At 38.1% G+C, this 18,873-nt stretch overlaps 1 protein-coding gene across 1 annotated transcript in view; it reads left to right on the forward strand.

Annotated features, from left to right (window-relative positions):
* Positions 1-18,873, forward strand: part of SBF2 (SET binding factor 2) — a 481,484-nt gene that overhangs the window by 452,818 nt on the left and 9,793 nt on the right. The window contains exons 34-35 of the mRNA XM_057553258.1: positions 15,489-15,615; positions 17,734-17,861. Coding sequence (XP_057409241.1) covers positions 15,489-15,615; positions 17,734-17,861 — 255 coding nt within the window. The remainder of the gene's footprint in view (positions 1-15,488; positions 15,616-17,733; positions 17,862-18,873) is intronic.

Below are 18,873 nucleotides of genomic sequence, written 5' to 3' on the forward strand. Positions count from 1 at the left end.
ATTTCTTTACACTAAATATGAAATAGAAAGGGAATGTAAAAAAAAAAAAAAAAAGTACCATTTAAAATTGCACCAAAAAAAAAAAAAATAGCTAGGAATAAACTTGACCAAGGAGGTGAAAGACTTTTACACTGAGAACTGTAAAACATTAATAAAGGAAATTAAGGAGGACTCAAAGAAATGGAAAGATATCCCATGCTCTTGGGTTGGAAGAATTAATATTGTTTAAATGGCAATACTACCCAAAGCAATCTACAGATTTATGCAATCCCTATCAAATTACCCATGACATTTTTCACAGAACTAGAATGATCCAAAAATTTATATGGAACCATAAAAGACCCAGAATTGCCAAAGCAATTCTGAGGGAAAAAAAACAAAGCAGGAGGCATAATTGTCCCAGATTTCAGATAATACTACAAAGCTGCAGTAATCAAAACAGTGTGGAATGAGAGGAATGGCAGGTAAAGTCACCCATGTAAACTTGTTTTTTTTTTAGACTTTTTTAATAAGAATTAAACTGAACCCATGTCAACTTTTTTTTTTTTTTTTTTTTTTTTTTGGGCCATGCTGCTTTGTTTGCAGGTTCTTAGTTCCCTAACCAGGGATTGAACCCAGGCCCTTGTCAGTGAAGGTGCAGATGGAGTCCTAACCACTAGACTGCCAGGGAATTCCCATGTCAACTTTTTTAAAAGAATTAAACTGAGAATAGGACACTTGTTTACAAACTTCTTTACTGAGTATTTTAAGATATCATCCATAGGCATTTGAAAATATCCATATTTTTGGTTTCACATATTTTTATCCTAAAATTAACTTAAACCTTTTTTATGGCTGAAATAAGTTTGTAACTGTTCCCTTTTCATATAATATGTTGAGGTAACATCCTCAGATTTCAAAGGGTGAAATAAAGTTTAAAGTAAGTAAGTTTAACTGCTGTTTCCACAAATGGGGGATTAAAACTCTAATGACAACTTCCCCCACAGAAAACAATTATAAAACTGAGACATGGGGAAAGGAAACTTTTCAACAAATGGTATTGGAATAACTGTATATCTGTATAGAAAAGTATGAACCCTGACCCTTACATCATTCACAGAAATTTCCCTGAAATGGATCATAGATGTAAATGGCTAAAGGAAATTATTCAAGCAGAAAATAAATGATAAAAGAAGGAATCTTGGGATATCAGGAAGGAAAAAAGAACAACAGAAAGTAAAATATGGATAAATACAATAGACTTTTCTCCTCCTCTTCAGTTTTCTAAATTATATTTAATGGTTGAAGCAAAAATTGTAACACTGTTTTTGATGTTCTCAATATATGTAAAGGAAATAGTTAAGACAATTATAAATGGGGGAGCACAAAGGGATGTAAAGGGAAGTAAGGTTTCTACACTTCACTAAAATGTCAACACCAGTCAACAGTAACAAGATATGTAATGTAATACCCAGAATGACCACTAAAAAAGCTACATAAAAACATACACTCAAAAACACTATAGATAAATCAAAATAGAATTCTAAAAAATGTTCAAGTAATCCACAGAAGGCAGGGAAAAGAAAACGCAGGAAGAAAAAAAATAGAACTGAAGACAAAATGTAAAATGACAGACTTCAGCCCTAACATACCAATAATTGCATTAAAAATGGAAATGGTCTAAATAAAACAAGATGTAACAGTATGCTTTTTATAAGAAACTTGGTTCAAATATGAAAGTACTGTTATAGAAGTTTTATTTATAATAGCCAGAAATTGCAGGAGGGAGGGGACAAAATCTCCTGAAACAGGTAAATGGCTAAACAAACTGTGGTGCATCCATACCATGGAACGCTACTCAGCAATGAAAAGGGGTGAGATGCTGATACAAGCAACAATTTGAATGGATCTCAAGAGCATGATGTTGAGTGAAGAAAACACAATGTCAAATGATCACATACTGTATGATTCCATTTATATAACATTCTCAAAATGACAAGAATGTAGAGATAGAGAATAAATTATTGGTTGTGAGGGTTTGGAGATAGTGGGGGAGGGGAATGGGTGTGACTATAAAGGGGTAGCATGAAAAACAAACCAATTGTCCATCAGCTGGTGAACAGATGAACAAATTCTGGTACATGCATGCAAGGAATACTACTCAGCAAGCAAAAGGAATGAAATGTTAATATACACAACAATATGGATGAGTCTTAAAATCATGATCAATGAAAAAAGTCAGATAAATCTCATCACAAGGGACTTCCCTGGTGGCACAGTGGTTAAGAATCTGCCTGCCAATGCAGGGGACACAGGTTCAAGCCCTGGTCCAGGGAGATCCCACATGCCATGGAGCAGCTAAGCCCGTGTGCCACAACTACTGAGCCTGCGCTCTAGAGCCCACGAGCCACAATTACTGAGCCTGCGTGCCACAACTACTGAAGCCCGTGCGCCTAGAGCCTGTGCTCCACAACAAGAGAAGCCACGGCAATGAGAAGCCCGCTTACCGCAACGAAGAGGAATCCCCGCTCACCGCAACTAGAGAAAGCCCGTGCACAGCAACGAAGACACAATGCAGCCAAAAATAAATAAATAAATTTATAAAATAAAAAAAAAATCTCATCACAAGGAGAAAATTTTTTTCTTTTTATTTTATCTATATGAGGTGGTGGATGTTAACTAAACCTATTGTGGTAATCATTTCACAGCGTATGTAATTCAAATGATCATGTTGTAGCGTTAAACCTATACAGTGATGTATGCCAATTATTTCTCAATAAAAACGGGGAAAATGGGTAAAAAAGACTACAGACTACACAATACATGATTTCCTTTATAGGAAACCCTACAAAAGGCAAAATGGTAGTGGTAGAAAAACAGATCAGTGGTTGCCTGGAACCAGTGGTCAGGGGAGGGGGTCGACTTCCAAAGGACATGAGCAAACTTTATAGGATGAGGGAACTGTTCTGTATCCTCACTGTGGTGGTGGTTATATAAATGTATAACCAAATGAACAGTGACCAAAACTAATCAACCTGTAGGCTTAAAATAGGGAAATTTTAGTATATTTAAATTATACTTCACTGAATATGAAAAAAAATGTTTAATTAGTCCAATTTCTTAGTAAACTGGAGTTCTAATAAAAAAAAAAAAAAAACAGCAGCTCTCTAGTTTCTCTAGAGAAAAATTTGCCAGTGTGATACCCAGAAAGTACTTATAATCCTGGCTGCCTGCTTTCTGGAAGCACGGCAGGAAATAGGTCCACGGAAATCCCAGTTAAGTGTGCAGAGTTTTACTTTTTCTGTACTGTTTTCAGTCTCATCATTAACCCGGTTGTGCATGGTGTTCCCAAGTCCAGAACTTATCAAGTTTGGTTTTTCCAGAGAACAAACCTCTAATATCTTGCTTGCAAGAAGGTAGTCATGAGGTAGGAAAGACTACAGGAGATAGGAAAGGACCCTGGAGGTCTCACCACTGCCTCTCTAGACTTACAGCTAGTTCTCATTTTTAGCCCCCCTTTTCCTCCTATACAGGACTTGGGCCTCTGAGTCCTGAGCCTTTCTGGGTTTACAGGGCAAGCTGTTACCTTTTCAAATCATTTTTATCCCAGTGTAGCTTCTCATCTTCTGTCATTTTCTGCTATTCTTCCTTCTGTTTTCCATCTTTCTGAATTTGCTTGGCCTGCTACTGTCTCCCCTCCCTTTCTCCCCACCTCGTTTTCGACTTTTACCTTTTAAAAATTCCTTTCCTTTAATTGAGGGAGAGTTGCTGGGGACTGAGTTTGTATGGCTGAATTTGGCTTAAGTTAAATACAGTATTAAATGAGTTAAATACCCATATTCAACTTGCAGAATTCTGCATACCTAAATATTAGAGTCAGCAAAAGAATCCACTTACAATCAGTAAGAAATTTCAATTAGTTCTGAAACTGAAAACAAAAGTTGACTTTTAATGAAAACTCAATTATTTGTAGGTGAATGCTTCACAAACTGTAGAAAATAATATTGTTCTGGGTCTGAAGACCCCTTTAGTATGATTTCAAATCTGGTCATACTACATTAAAAAAAAATTAAAATATAAATTTTTAAAAATTTGTCTGAACCCTTCAACTTAATACTGTCACACATAATAACCTGAGTTCAGGCAAGTCATGGCAAAGTGAGTGTATGACATTAATTGCAGTATTTAAAGAATGCTTGGCTATGATGGGTGTCAGTTTGGGTGAAGTAGATTATTTTGTGCTGAAAAGGGACAATTTATTCATTCAAAAACAGAAGACTATAGTTAACAAATAGAGCTTTTGATTCTTGCTGACTTAATTATAAGGTAGTGTTTCATCATCTCCTACATAGTGGTTTTAGGCATTAGAAAATGCCTTCTTCGAATACCTTTCAAGTGAACACTAATGCTTTACATGACTCTGGCTTTTGCCAGACAGTTCGAATTAGTGCTATCCTCAGTCTCTCAGGAGCACAAAACAGAGCCAAGCCCCAACAACATTTTAAAAAATAAGTGCAAAATTATGCAGCAGCAAGCAAAACTTCCCCAGGTGGAATGTGTGCCCTGCTTATTAACCATTTCTAACATGCGGGATGCCAAAAGGCAGTCCATGGACGTATGCCTAGACTTGCCCATTAGTACTAATAGAGTTACAAAGAAAACAGATGAAGTACTGATCTTAAATTAGAACTGCCTCATCATATAAAAAGCCATTGTTTGCGCCAGTATATCCAGGTGTCAGATGAATTATAAATGCTAGATCACAGTTTCATAACAGCAACATCTGGCAGATTTTTTGTTGCTTCTAAAAGAAATTGGCTTAGCTCAAATGATATCATTACAGGATGCTTCCTTTTCTTAAAATAGTTGAACCAAATTCAGAAGGAAAATACATCCAAATACAAAAAAAAATTTTTTTTTTTTTTACCTAAAATTCCTTTTTAAAATATAATACTAGGGCTTCCCTGGTGGCACAGTGGTTGAGAATCTGCCTGCCAATGCAGGGGACACGGGTTCAAGCCCTGGCCTGGGAAGATCCCACATGCCGCGGAGCGACTAGGCCCGTGAGCCACAATTACTGAGCCTGCGCGTCTGGAGCCTGTGCTCCGCAACAAGAGAGGCCACGACAGAGGCCCGCGCACCGCGATGAAGAGTGGCCTCCACTTGCCACAACTAGAGAAAGCCCTCGCACAGAAACGAAGACCCAACACAGCCATAAATTAATTAAAAAAAAAAAAAAAAAAATATATATATATATATATATATATATATATATATATATATATATATATATATAATACTAAGGGCTTCCCTGATGGCACAGTGGTTAAGAATCTGCCTGCCAACGCAGGGGACAAGGGTTCGAGCCCTGCTCTGGGAAGATTCCACATGCCGCGGAGCAACTAAGCCCGTGTGCCACAACTAAGCCCGTGCTCTAGAGCCCGCGAGCCACAACTACTGAGCCCACGTGCCACAACTACTGAAGCCCACGCATCTAGAGCCCGTGCTCCGCAACAAGAGAAGCCACCGCAATGAGAAGCCCGTGCACCGCAACGAAGAGTAGCCCCCACTCGCCGCAACTAGAGAAAGCCCATGCACAGCAACAAAAGACCAAACTCAGCCAAAAATAAATAAATAGATAAATGAAATTTAAAAAAATATATATATATATATAATACTAAGGGAAAAGATATGTATAATATGAATGAAAGCATGACGTATACGAAAGCATCTCCTTTATTCCAGCATTAGAGTAAATCTTTGAGTGAGTCTTAGAACTTCCTCATTATTTCCTACTTTGAGAAAAGCAAGTAACAGTTATAACTTTGCCTTTGAAGTTTATTCAAATTGTAAATTGACTCACTCTGGTCTGGCTTTGTGGTATGATTCTCCTTACAGTTACCCTATGCCAGCACTATGCTAGGTCCTATTCCAAAGAGAAAACCTATTTGCCTTTTAAAGATATGAGCTTTCCCTGTGAGTGCATGTGTGAGGAGCTAAGTCACCCTCACATAGGTCTATTACTCTAAAATTTATCCATGCATATTGGCAAAATAACTGCAGTTAATTGATTCATGGTGTATTCAAGAGTTTCTGGTGTCTGCCCGCTTCCCAGTCAACTGAAAATTGGCAAAAATTGACACACTCCAAGCTGATTTATAACCAAGCAACTTCACATTAAAGCTTTTAATATTTGAGCCCATAAAGTAAGTCTGAGTTTGCCTATCAGTTTCATTTACTAATTTTTGATCTTTAACAAATTATTCAGCCTCTCTGTGCTTCAATTTCTTTATATATGTATGTATCTCAGAAGGATTAAAAATCTTATGTAAAGTGATTGGCACAGTACAGAAGGTACACAGTTAATGCTTATTAAATCTTAATCTGTGAAATAACAAAAACTAGTATTAGCTACCTGTTTTTCTAGGGTGTGTCTAACATACCCATAATTTTTAAAATGTTGATACCATTAAATATAGGGTCTCTTGTAGCTTAATAGTTCTAATTCCTGAAAGCAAAATCCAATTTTAACTTATTATATTTTATTCCCAAAATGTTGATCTTTCCTGGGATTTGAGTCATAGCTTATTTTTATGGGCCTTTAAATTTTACAAAGTACTTAATGGCATATGGGCAAAAAATAAGACCCTATAAATTCATATTTCTCCAAATTCCATTTCAGATTCTCTTCCTATAAATAAGTGAAATTGGCAGATTTTACTCCATAATGGAAAACAAAACCAAAATGCCTCAAACAGCTTAGTCTTAGTATTTTAAATCTGTATATTTTTTCTCTTCATCAAGATAAATGCAAAATTATTTTGAACAACAGAATCCAGATGATGACTAAAAGAGGCCTAAAACTCTGTTCATCAGCATATTTGGGGAAATGCTCACATAGAATTAATTTATAGGCTGAGATGCCTGTCATTCCCAATTCTACATAATACAATAAGGCTAAATTTATTTGAAACAGACTTGCCTTTAGGCCCCCCAGATATTGTGGCCAAGAATAAAGAAAACTAATGAAACCAAAAGCTTTTGTTTGAAAAGATCAATAAAATTAATAAACCTCTAGCCAGACTGAGCAAAGAAAAGACACAAATTACCAATATTAGAAATGAGAATGATAACATCCCTACAGATTCTACAGATATTAAAAGGACCATAAAGGAATATTGTGAACAGTTTTGCATCAATAAAATTAAAAATTTAGTTGAAATGGACAAATGCCTTAAAAGACACAAACTACCCCACTCAAGAAGAAATGCATAACTTGAATACGCCTATGTCTATTATGGAAATTGAAATTGTAGTTAAAATCTTTCCACACTGAAAACTTCAGGCCTAGGTGGCTTCACTGGTAAATTCTACCAAGTATTTAAGGAAGAAATAATAGCAGTTCTACAAAAACTCTAACAGAAAATTTAAGCAAAGGGAGTACTTCCCAACTCAGTCTATGAGGCCAGCATTACCCAACTCTGACAAAGACAGGAAAAGAAAACTATAGATCAGTATCCCTGATGATCATAGATTCAAATTTTCTAAACAAAATTTCAGCAAATCAAATTCAACAATATATTTAAAAGGTAATATACCATGGTCAAATGGGGTTTATTCCAGGAATGCAGTCAGTTTCACATTTGAAATCAATCAATGTAACTCACCATATTAAGGAACTTAAAAAAAACCATACATCATCTCAATAGATGCAGAAAAAGCATTTGACAAAATATAATATCCATTCCTTGTGAAAATTCTCAGGAATCTTCTCAAACTAAAAATAGTATCTATTTTTTAAAAAAGTACAGCTAACATCATACTTAATAGTGAAAGACTGAACACTTTCCCCCTAAGATCAGGAACAAGACGTGAATGCCTGCTTCACCACCTCTATTCAACATTGTACTAAAGGTCATAGCCATGCAATAAGGCAAGAAAATAGCAATAATAAAGACATTCATGGGACTTACCTGGTGGTCCAGTGGGTAAGACTCCACGCTCCCAATGCAGGGGGCCCAGGTTTGATTCCTGGTCGGGGAACTAGATCCCGCATGCTGCAACTAAGAGTCTGCATGCCACAACTAAGAAGTCCACATGCCACAACTAAGAGTCCACATACCACAATGAAGATCCCTCGTGCCGCAACTAAGACCTGGCACAGCCAAAATAAATTTTTTTTAATTAAATCAAATTGAACATTTGGGGGAAAAAAATTAAATGATTTTAAAAAGACATCCACGTTAGAAAGGAAGAAGTAAAACTATCTTTTTTTTTTAAATTTTATTTATTTATGGCTGTGTTGGGTCTTAGTTTCTGTGCGAGGGCTTTCTCTAGTTGCGGCAAGCGGGGGCCACTCTTCATCGCGGTGCGCGGGCCTCTCGCTGTCGCGGCCTTTCTTGTTGCGGAGTACAGGCTCCAGACGCGCAGGCTCAGTAATGTGGCTCACAGGCCTAGTCGCTCCGCGGCATGTGGGATCTTCCCAGACCAGGGCTCGAACCCGTGTCCCCTGAATTGGCAGGCAGATTCTCAACCACTGCGCCACCAGGGAAGCCCCAACTAAAACTATCTTTATTCACAAACAACATGATTGTCTATGGAATCTATTGCCCCCCCCAAAAAAAGAAAAACAGCTACTAGAATAAATGAGTTTATTAGCAAGGCTGCAGAATACATGCTCAGTATACAAAAATCAATACTAGCAATAAACCATTGGAAAACTGAAACTTAAAAATCATTACCATTTACAACAGTATCAAAAAACATGAAAGAAATCTAGCAAAATACATTAAAGACCTGGACACTGAAACTATAAAACATTACTAAGAGAAATTAAAGACCTAAATAAATCAAGAAATACCTGTTGTTCATGGATCAGAAAACTCAATGTTATTAAGATGTCAGTCTCCCCAGATTAATCTAAAGATTCAGTGTAATCACAATAAAACTCCTAGGAGGCTATTTTGTAGAAATTGGCAAACTTATTCTAAAATCCATATGGAAATGCAAAGGATCTAGAATAGCCAAAACAACTTTGAAAAAGAACAAAAGTGGAGGACTAGCACTATCTGATTTTATTATAAAGGTATAGTAATCAAGACAGTGTGATAATTGGTACAAAGATAGACAAATAGATCAATGAAATAGAATAGAGAGTCCAGAAATAGTTCCATACATATATGATATATGGACAACTGATTTTTGACAAAGATACAAAAGTAATAGGTAGAAATATGATGTTACTTATTTGTGGAATCTAAAATGATACAAATAACTTATTTACAAAGCAGAAATGGACTCACAGACCTAGAAAACAAATTTATGGTTACCAAAAGGCAAACGGGATGGGGAGGGATAAATTAAGAGTTTGGGATTAGCAGATACAAACTACTACATTTAAAATAGATAAAAAACAAGGTCCTACTGTATATATAGCACAGGGAACTGTGTTCAATGTCCTGTAATAAACCATAATATATATATATATATATATATATATATAAATATATAAAACTGAACCACTTTGCCGTACACCAGAAACTAATACAACATTGAAAATCAGCTATATTTCAATAAAAAATTTTTAATTTAAAAAATTTAAAGCAATAGGTAGAGAAAGACTAGTCTTTTCAACAAATGGTACCAGACAGTTGGATTTCCAGATGCAAAAAAAAATTAACTTTGACCCATACCTTGCATCAATATAAAAATTAATTCAAAAGGGATCATAGATCTTAAATGTAAGATCTACTATAAAACTTCTAGAAGAAAACATAGGAAGAAATCCTTGTGATCTTGGGTTATTAGGCAAGGATATCTTAGATTCAACACCAAAAGCATCATCCATAAAAGAAAAAATTGATAAATTAGACTTAGTCAAAATTAAAACCTTTTGTTCTTCAAAAATCACTGTTAAGAAAATGAAAAGACAAATCACAGAGTGGGAGAAAACATTTGCAAATCATGTGTGCGGGAGGACTCGTATCCAGAATATATAAAGAATTCTCAAAACAATATATAAGAAACAACCAACCTATTTTTTTTTAATGGCAAAACATTTATACTGACTTCATCAAAGATATATAGGTGAAAAATTAGCACATGAAGATACTTGACATCATTTATTATTAGGAAATGCAACTTAAAATCAAAATAAAAGGGCTTCCCTGGTGGCGCAGGGGTTGAGAGTCTGCCTGCCAATGCGGGGGACACGGGTTCGAGCCCTGGTCTGGGAGGATCCCACATGCCGCGGAGCAGCTAGGCCCATGAGCCACAGTTACTGAGCCTGCGCGTCTGGAGCCTGTGCTCCGCAACAAGAGAGGCCGCGATAGTGAGAGGGCCGCCCACCGCGATGAAGAGTGGCCCCTGCTTGCCGCAACTAGAGAAAGCCCTTGCACAGAAACGAAGACCCAGCACAACCATAAATTAAAAAAATAAAAAAAATTTTAAAAAGCCAGACCCTTAGCTCTTTTTAGGAGGGGTTATATTTAAAAAAAAAAAAATCAAAATAAGATATTACTAAATACCTATTTTAATGACTAAAATTTTAAAACTGACCACCCCAAGTGTTAGCAAGGATGTGGAAGGACTGGAACTTTCTAACACTGCTGGTGGGAATATAAAATTATACCATTGTTTAAGAAAACAGTTCTTAAAAACTTAAACATACCAACCTACCAGATGATTCAGCATTCCATTCCTAGGCAGTTACGCAAGAGAAATGATGTCCTTATGCCCATAAAAAGACTCATACATAGCTGTTCACAACATTATATGTAATAACCAAAAATCTAGAAGCAACTCAATGTCCATCCACAGGTGAATGAATAAACAAATTATGGTATATCCATGCAGTAGAATACTACTTAGCTGTAGAAAGGAATTTACTACTGCTAACCCAACAACATGGATGCATCTCAAATAATTATGCTTAGTGAAAGAAGGCACGCAAAAAGAGAGTACATACTTATGATTCCATTTATATAAAGTTCTAGTAAATGCAAATTAATCTGTAATGACAAAAAGCAAATCAGTCATTGCTTGCAGAGGAGGGTGCAGGAAGATGCAAAAGGAGCACAAGGAAACTTTTGGGAGTTATGGATGATATGTTCACTATGTCGATTGTGGTGATGATTTCACAGATGTGTGGAGATGTCAGAAGGTATCAAATTGTACACTTTAAATATATGCAGCTTATTGTATGTCAATTATACCTCATTAAAGTTGTTAAAAAAAAATCTTGCGTCTAACAAACCTCTAAACTCTCATGCATTCCCTGTAATAAGTTCTTAGAGGCAGTCTCTTTGGCCTGATCCCATTTCATCTATTAAAACAATACTTAACAGGAGAAGGAAGCACGTGGATTGTGCCTAGTGGAGACCACTGTGGCGGGATACAGCAGAAGAGGCCAGGTGTCCCATTGACAAGGAAGAAAAAAAGCCAATTAACTGGACAAATTGAGTCCCTGGGATGTAGGACTAAATGGTGGAGAAAGCACCAGATTTTGTCTCGTGAATACGATCAGGTCTTTGTTTCTCATTATAGTAAAAAAACATTTCAGAAAATCCCTTGTATTTCTTAATGTCGGATTCCAAATGTGGTTATCTAGGCATTAATCAACTCAGCATTTGATTCAGGTCAATTTGATTTTTTTTTTTTTTTCATTGAAGAAATTTTCATATGCTTGTTGCTTAAACTGTTGCTACACAGTAAAAAAAAAAAAAAAGAAAAACAAATTGTTCAGCATCTTCTCTTCCACTTCCAACAGACCTGATAACTAACCCCAGTATGGGGACAGATTGGTTTTTTTTCCCCAGGCAGTTAGCAACTGCAGGTGCCATTGTGGCACACAGATGCAGACACACTGCTGCCTCCAAGCTCTCACACCTTGATGTTTTCTAAGCACCAATTCCAATTCAAGCAAGGCTAGTGCCAGCGGCCTTGGAGAAGTGTCTAGCCTTTCTAACGTAATTGTGGAGTGCAGGGTTTGTGGTGAGGCCAGTCACTCAGTACAGTGGGCTATGAAAGCATTTTTCCACTTGTAGAGGAGTTTTGCTTCCAGTCCTAGCATCTGATCTCCCTGAAATGCCTGTAAGTTCAACTTAAGGTCATATTCATTATCATTTCCATTCTACTTTACCTCAGAAGTGGGTCATTAAAATTATATTCCTAAGCATATTAAATATCAGAATAATCAAGGAAAGATACAGTTATGTGTGAGGCAAGTGGTTTTTATGGAGAACAGTCATTGAGAGAAATGTTTTGTTATTCTGGAGCTTTGTTTAATAAGTTTTTAAAAGAGTTTTTAGAACTGTCATGGACTGGGTCAGTGGAAATAGCCCTGAACTCTTCTTCCCCTGGACAGTGAGCCAAGGGTCTGGCCTGTGATTACTGAGGTTTATTCCAAGGGCTGTGGGGGCAGAGTTGTTCTTGGAGCTCACCCTGCCCAAGCACATTGCAGATTCTCCTCCCTGAGATTCTCAGATTGGTAGAGAACCAAGTTCTATCCTCTTGGACCTGTCTCCTTCTTCTGTCCCACCACCCACAATCCAGGTCACCCCCCTCCATCATGTGCGCACCAGCCCCTTGAGGTGGTGCTACTGATTCTGAACCAGGAACCCAGGCTAAAGAGTTTAAGTTCTAAAACCTGGAATATGGCGCACAACCTCGCTATTCAGAGCCACGTCCCAGTTGTCTCATGGAGAGCGTTCCTGTCCTGGGGAGACCAGAACCAACTGGAAGGGCAGTGGCTCAGGTCAAGAAAGCAGGTCCACAGTATACACGCCCATTGCTTAAGAGTCAAACTCTGTTTTTTGTTTTTGTTTTTAATTTTTATTTATTTATTTATGGCTGTGTTGGGTCTTCGTTTCTGTGCAAGGGCTTTCTCTAGTTGCGGCAAGTGGGGGCCACTCTTCATCGCGGTGCACGGGCCTCTCACTATCGCGGCCTCTCTTGTTGCGGAGCACAGGCTCCAGACGCGCAGGCTCAGTAATTGTGGCTCATGGGCGCAGCCGCTCCGCGGCATGTGGGATCTTCCCACCCCAGGGCTTGAACCCGTGTCCCCTGCATTGGCAGGCGGATTCTCAACCACTGTGCCACCAGGAGAGCCCCCAAACTCTGTTTCAATACATCTTCTTAACATCCATTTTATGTTGTATTACTTATGATCTAAAATTTTAGTTCAATGTAAAAGCCAGAAAAAATGTTATAAGAAAAAAAACCTTTAATCATCACAGAAAACTAGGTTTCTAATCAGATGATAAACATTGATAAAATCACTGATATCCAGATCATGACTTTAAATTCCCACTGATCTGTTGGGTAATCAACATACTGCACACATGTCTGCTCTGTTTGGCTGACCAAGTGTTGGTCTACATTGCCAAATTAAAACATGGAGAGGAAAGCTGGCTTTTAGACAGCCTGCCTGCAGTATTCATTTGAAACAGCTTTTAAGTAAATACAATTATGATTGGAACTTATCTCAACCAAGCAAAATTCTCTAATTGGTCACGAGAGAGTGAGCAATCCAAAGGTGAGGTTGCTGGGTGGACTGGGGAGCGTCACAAGGTCATCAGCCTATCTTCTGCCAACATGACATGGCTCCATGGCGTCTGCGTACACGTTGCCTAAAGCACGCTGTAGCTCAGTGACCGTTCCGGACTCTGCCTTGCTCCCACCCTCCCACGTCATTCCCTCATCCTTCTTCCTCTCCCAGTGACCTCACTAAGTTACTGATGGAAAATTAAGGTTACAAGGCATAAGCTCCTCCCCCTTCCCTTGGCACTTGAACATACCTTTCTTTTTATCTACTCTTCTGTCCCTCCTCATTTTTAAGGCTGTTCCCTGTTTCTGGACCCTTAGCCTCATTCATTCTTGCTTTCCCAGGGTCTTACTCTCTTAGTTATCAGCTCTTTCTCCACAGTTTATTCTCTCTCTATTGGCACCTTCTACGTTGCCCTCAGACGGTCACACATTTCTTTAGTCAGGAAAACGTCTCTTGCTCTCCCCCCAAACCACCACCTTCTCTTCTCATTCCTGTCACTGCCAAACTTCTGCAAGTATAATTTTTCTTATTGTATTACACACTATTACACCACAAATGCCTAGAAACAAGAACCACAACTTATGATAATTTGTATATCAAGTATCTAGCACAGTATAAAGTAGTGAATGAGGCACAGACCGAGGAGCCTAACAAGCCAGGGTTCAAATTTGGGCTCACTAGTTGCTGTGAATGACCTTGGGTAAATTATTTCATCTTGCTCATCTTCAGCTTCCTCATTTGTAAAGCGGGGGAGGGTAATAATTGTCATCTTCAGAGGATCTGAATAGACATTTTTCCAAAGACATACAAATGGCCAAAGGTACATGAAAAAGTGTTCATCACTCACTAATCATCAGGAAAATACAAATCGAAACCACAATGAGACATCACTTCACACCTGTTAGAATAGCTGTTATCAAAAAGACAAGAGGTAACAAGTGTTGGTGAGGATGTAGAGAAAAGGGAACCCTTGTTGGGAATGTAAATTGGTGTAGCCACTATGGAAAACAATATGGAGGTCCCTCAAAAAGGTAAAAATAGAACTACCGTATGACCCAGCAGTCCCACTTCTGGATATATCAGAGGGAATGAAATCATTATTTCAAAGAGATATCTGTACTTCCACATTCATTGCAGCATTATTCACGATAGCCAAGAAGTGGAAATAATGTAAGTGTCCATCTATAGATGAATGGATAAAGAAAATGTTATATATATATAAACATGAGAAATTCATTCAGTCATGAGAAAAAAGGAAATCCTGCCATTTGCAACAATGCGGATGGAATCTGAGGGCATTATGCTACGTGAAATAAGTCAGAGAAAGATAAATACTGTATGATCTCACTTATAGGTAGAATCTAAAAAAGGCTTACTCATAGAAACAGAGTAGAATGGTGGTTACCAGGGGCTGGAGGCGGGGGGATGGAGAGATGTTCGTCTTCCAGGTATAAGAGGAATAAGTTCTGGAGATCCAGTGTACACCATGGCGACTATAGTTAACAATACTGCATTCTATACTTGAAAGTTGCTAAGAGAGTAGATCTTAAATGTTCTCACCACCACCACCAAAAAAAAAAGTAATTGTATGAGGTTATGGAGGTGTTAACTAACCCTCTTGTGATAATCATTTCACAATAGATATGTGTATTAAATCATCACATTGTACACCTTAAACTTACACAATGTTATATGTCAGTTATATCTCAATAAAGCCGGAAAAAAAATAATGCCTATCTTGCAGTGTTGTTATGGAGATTATATGAGATTATGTTTATAAAAAAACCCCTAGCATGGTGTCTGGCAAAAGGCTGGTTCCTTTCCAACTTCCACTCATGGTAGGGATTCAGTTGACTGAGTGATCAAATGGTCTCCTGCATATTTCAGGTCAGCACTCAGTGGCATGGCATCCACTTTTTGTTCCATTTGATTCTTATTCTTTTCTTTGCCTTGTGTGTTTCAGGTTCACAACCAGTATCCAACTGAGTTTGAATTCAATCCCTATTACTTAAAGTTCTTGGCTTTCCACTATGTGTCTAATCGCTTTAAAACATTTCTCCTGGATTCAGACTATGAAAGATTAGAGCACGGTACGTGTTTGCATGCCCTTGTTCCATCTTTCTTGTTAGTTTCATGTTTTTAATTAAAGACACTAATAAAATAACCACCCCCAAGTGTGGCAAGGCCACTTGAAGGTTTTACTCTACAAACTACGAAAGTAGAATGGACATGAATGAGTGAGATTATGTGCTGTGTTAGCTCTTAGGGGCTGCAAGTGGTCATCATGTAGCACCTTTGAAAAGTTAAATCTGCTTATTACTATTTTATTATCTCCAAGCAGTATCACTGTTTGTGGAGAAACACTTGACTCATAGTTTTTCCAACCCTGGTACACTCTGGTAGGTAAGCTGCCTGCCCCTTTGTATAGCAGTTACGGCCATGGGCTCTGGAGCAAACAGAATAGTTAAATTTCAACACTGCCAGTTACCAGCCAAGTACTTTAGACAGGTTAGGTACCTCTCTGAGTTTCCTCATCTTTAAAATGAGGATAATAATATCACCCACCCCTTTGGGCCAGGATGATCACATTAGGAAATATTTGTAAATTTCTTAGCACAGTTGCTAGCACAAAGTAAGAACTCAGTAAATTTTAGACATCACCACTGTTATTAACATTTTTAATAGCAGTAATAGTTGTAAAGAGTAGATCCTCAAAAGCCAGTCAGCCCCTGTGAAAACGTTTCCCCAAGGGGACTTTTACATTCTTACTTTTGCTGTTTTTATAGGGAGGGGAAAAGGGGGATACACATGAGTATTTCTGTTAAGAAGACAAGTAAATAAAGAAAATCAGTATATTATATATACTATTTATTTTCAGTATATTATATATACCTGAATATTCATAAAGAAGACTCTCTTAATGGCTGAAAATATTTACTAATGTTCTCAGTTTAAAATATGAAAGCAAAGAAATACTGCTTTTCAGTGCATGCTATTAAAATTATCTAGTATGATATTTCATACTTTTGGTAAAGGAGACAGCACTGGTGAGACCATTTCCTTTCCTGTTTGTGCTTCCAGACCTTTGTTGACTCATAAAATTGTCATTCCACACATCATAATCAGAAACCTTAATTTTTTAAGCACCCGTGTGTTGGGAAGACATTAAGTAGAGCTGGTTACAGTGGACATTAGAGTCACTTGGAGAACTTTTTTAAATGACTGATGTCTGGGGCCCATCCTCAGAGATTCTGATTTAATGGGTCTGAGGTGAGACCTAGGCACTGGGATTTTTTTAAGCCCTTTTTTTTTTTAATGAGTGGCCAGGGTTGAGAGCTACTCTTCTGCACTCTACAGTTGAAAGGTAGAGAAGAAATATTAATTAGTCTTGGGGGCCCCTCATATTATAGGATTTTGTGCAGCCTTGGGCGTGAGACCTTCTTTTATGATAAATAAAATGCTTGTTGACTTTTGACTGAATCTTTTCATTCAAAGCAAGACAGCACTACTACAAGAGGCACCCTTCCTGGCCTTTTAAAGAAATACCTCCTGCCTCACCCTAACACATCTTCCTCTCTATTAAAAATAAAGTGGGCTCATGTGAGTAACAGATTGACTGTTGGAAAGGTACAAATATAGTATCTGAAGTGCCCCCCCTAAATTCAGCTTTTGTTTTTAACTCATCCAAGGATACGGACCACATCCTTCTGACATCCAAAGTCTCCATGACCATGATTTGTGGTATATATAAACTACCAAAGAAAACACTTTAAATAGCTTCGTAATAAACAGCCAACAACTTAAAAAAGAAACATAAAATTATGTTTTTAACTGAGTTTCATCAAATCATTTTCCTTCCATTTTCTCTTGAAAAATGTGTAGAATGTCTCCTGGCGTGGACCTCTGTGAATCTAGATATAGATGTGCGATGTCGATTGGAAGGGAGTCATGCTGTCCTGCTAAATGCTTGGGAAAACTTTATCCCAGGTTTTCCTTCCATTTGGATTTGTTTCCATATAGCTATGAAGTCCATTCCTATCTTTAGCTTTGCAGTCATTTTCTAAGGCTTCTGCACGTGTGCTGCTGTTTCTAGAGCCGTGTGAAATATTCCATTTTTCATCTGCTACATGCATCATATTTTTAGGCAAACTGTTGATTTATTTGACTTTTGTTTTGCTGATTTTTCTTTTTTGGGGGGGGATTTACAGGAACTTTATTTGATGATAAAGGAGACAAGCATGCCAAAAGAGGAATTTGTATTTGGGAGTGTATCGATAGAATGCACAAGAGGAGTCCCATTTTCTTTAATTATTTATATTCACCAGTGGAAATAGAGGTACAGAAAGAAAGCATTTATGTTTCATTTTTGGAATATTTTGTGTTAAAGTTTTCCTTACTTTTTGAGCATATATAAGCTGTTTAAGCGTTTTATAAACATTTGACTAGGTTTCATACCAGAAGCTATTTAAAAGTTGATACACTATGGGTTTAGGTTATGATGGAATGGAGACTGATACCAAATTCTTGACCACAAAAATTAGGAGCTGGCCCCCCAAGCACAGAAAGGATAACTTCAAGAAAGTCAGAGCAAGTCAACTTTCCCTGGGAAGAAAGAACAAACAAAACTTGAAACCTTAGCAGGTCATGTAAGCAGAAAAGATTTCCCTAGCAGATAAGATTTCCCTAAGTCCATTTGTACCAAAGCCATGGAAGAACCCCTATGAGAAGAAGGGATGTTTGGAGCCCAGCCCAAGAAGGATGACCTCTCAGGGACAGCCATCCTCTGCCATGCATGTCTGCATGAAACAGGCTCTGCAGTGGAGTAGACCACCTTACTCAGGGGCAAGAAGGCCTGGCCCTGGGCCCCACGTAATAGGACCTCACCCTGGCCTTTCTCCAGATGCCCCCTTCTCATGAAGTGAGGTGTATGAGAAACCAAGGGTACACGCTTGGGTGCCTCTCCTTCATCTAGACCAGGCTCTGGCACTTCAAGATTCCTTGCCCAAGTTCAAGTTACTCACCAGACCACTTCCCCAAGCCTGTTCCCCAAGCCAGTGAATGTATCCCTAAGCCAAAAGGGCAGCTAAGGAGTAGCTCTTTGGACAGGGAGCAGACAAGAGTTTAGCTGCATGGGCTGGGGTATATACACATGTTCATAAGAGACCCTCAGAATATAGGACAGAGCTGGATCAAGAGGAGCAGGGCTTTAGGCCAAGAACTGGGAGCTGGGACCAGCTTCCCCAGTGCCACGACTTCCTGGTGTAGAATTCCCAGAAGTCCAAGAATTCTCAATTGGAGCCTGGCCTTCTAGGTCATTAGGAAGTTATATTTGACAAGGTAGGAGCATA

This window comes from Balaenoptera acutorostrata, chromosome 9, assembly GCF_949987535.1.
Source record: "Balaenoptera acutorostrata chromosome 9, mBalAcu1.1, whole genome shotgun sequence".
NCBI lineage: Eukaryota > Metazoa > Chordata > Mammalia > Artiodactyla > Balaenopteridae > Balaenoptera > Balaenoptera acutorostrata.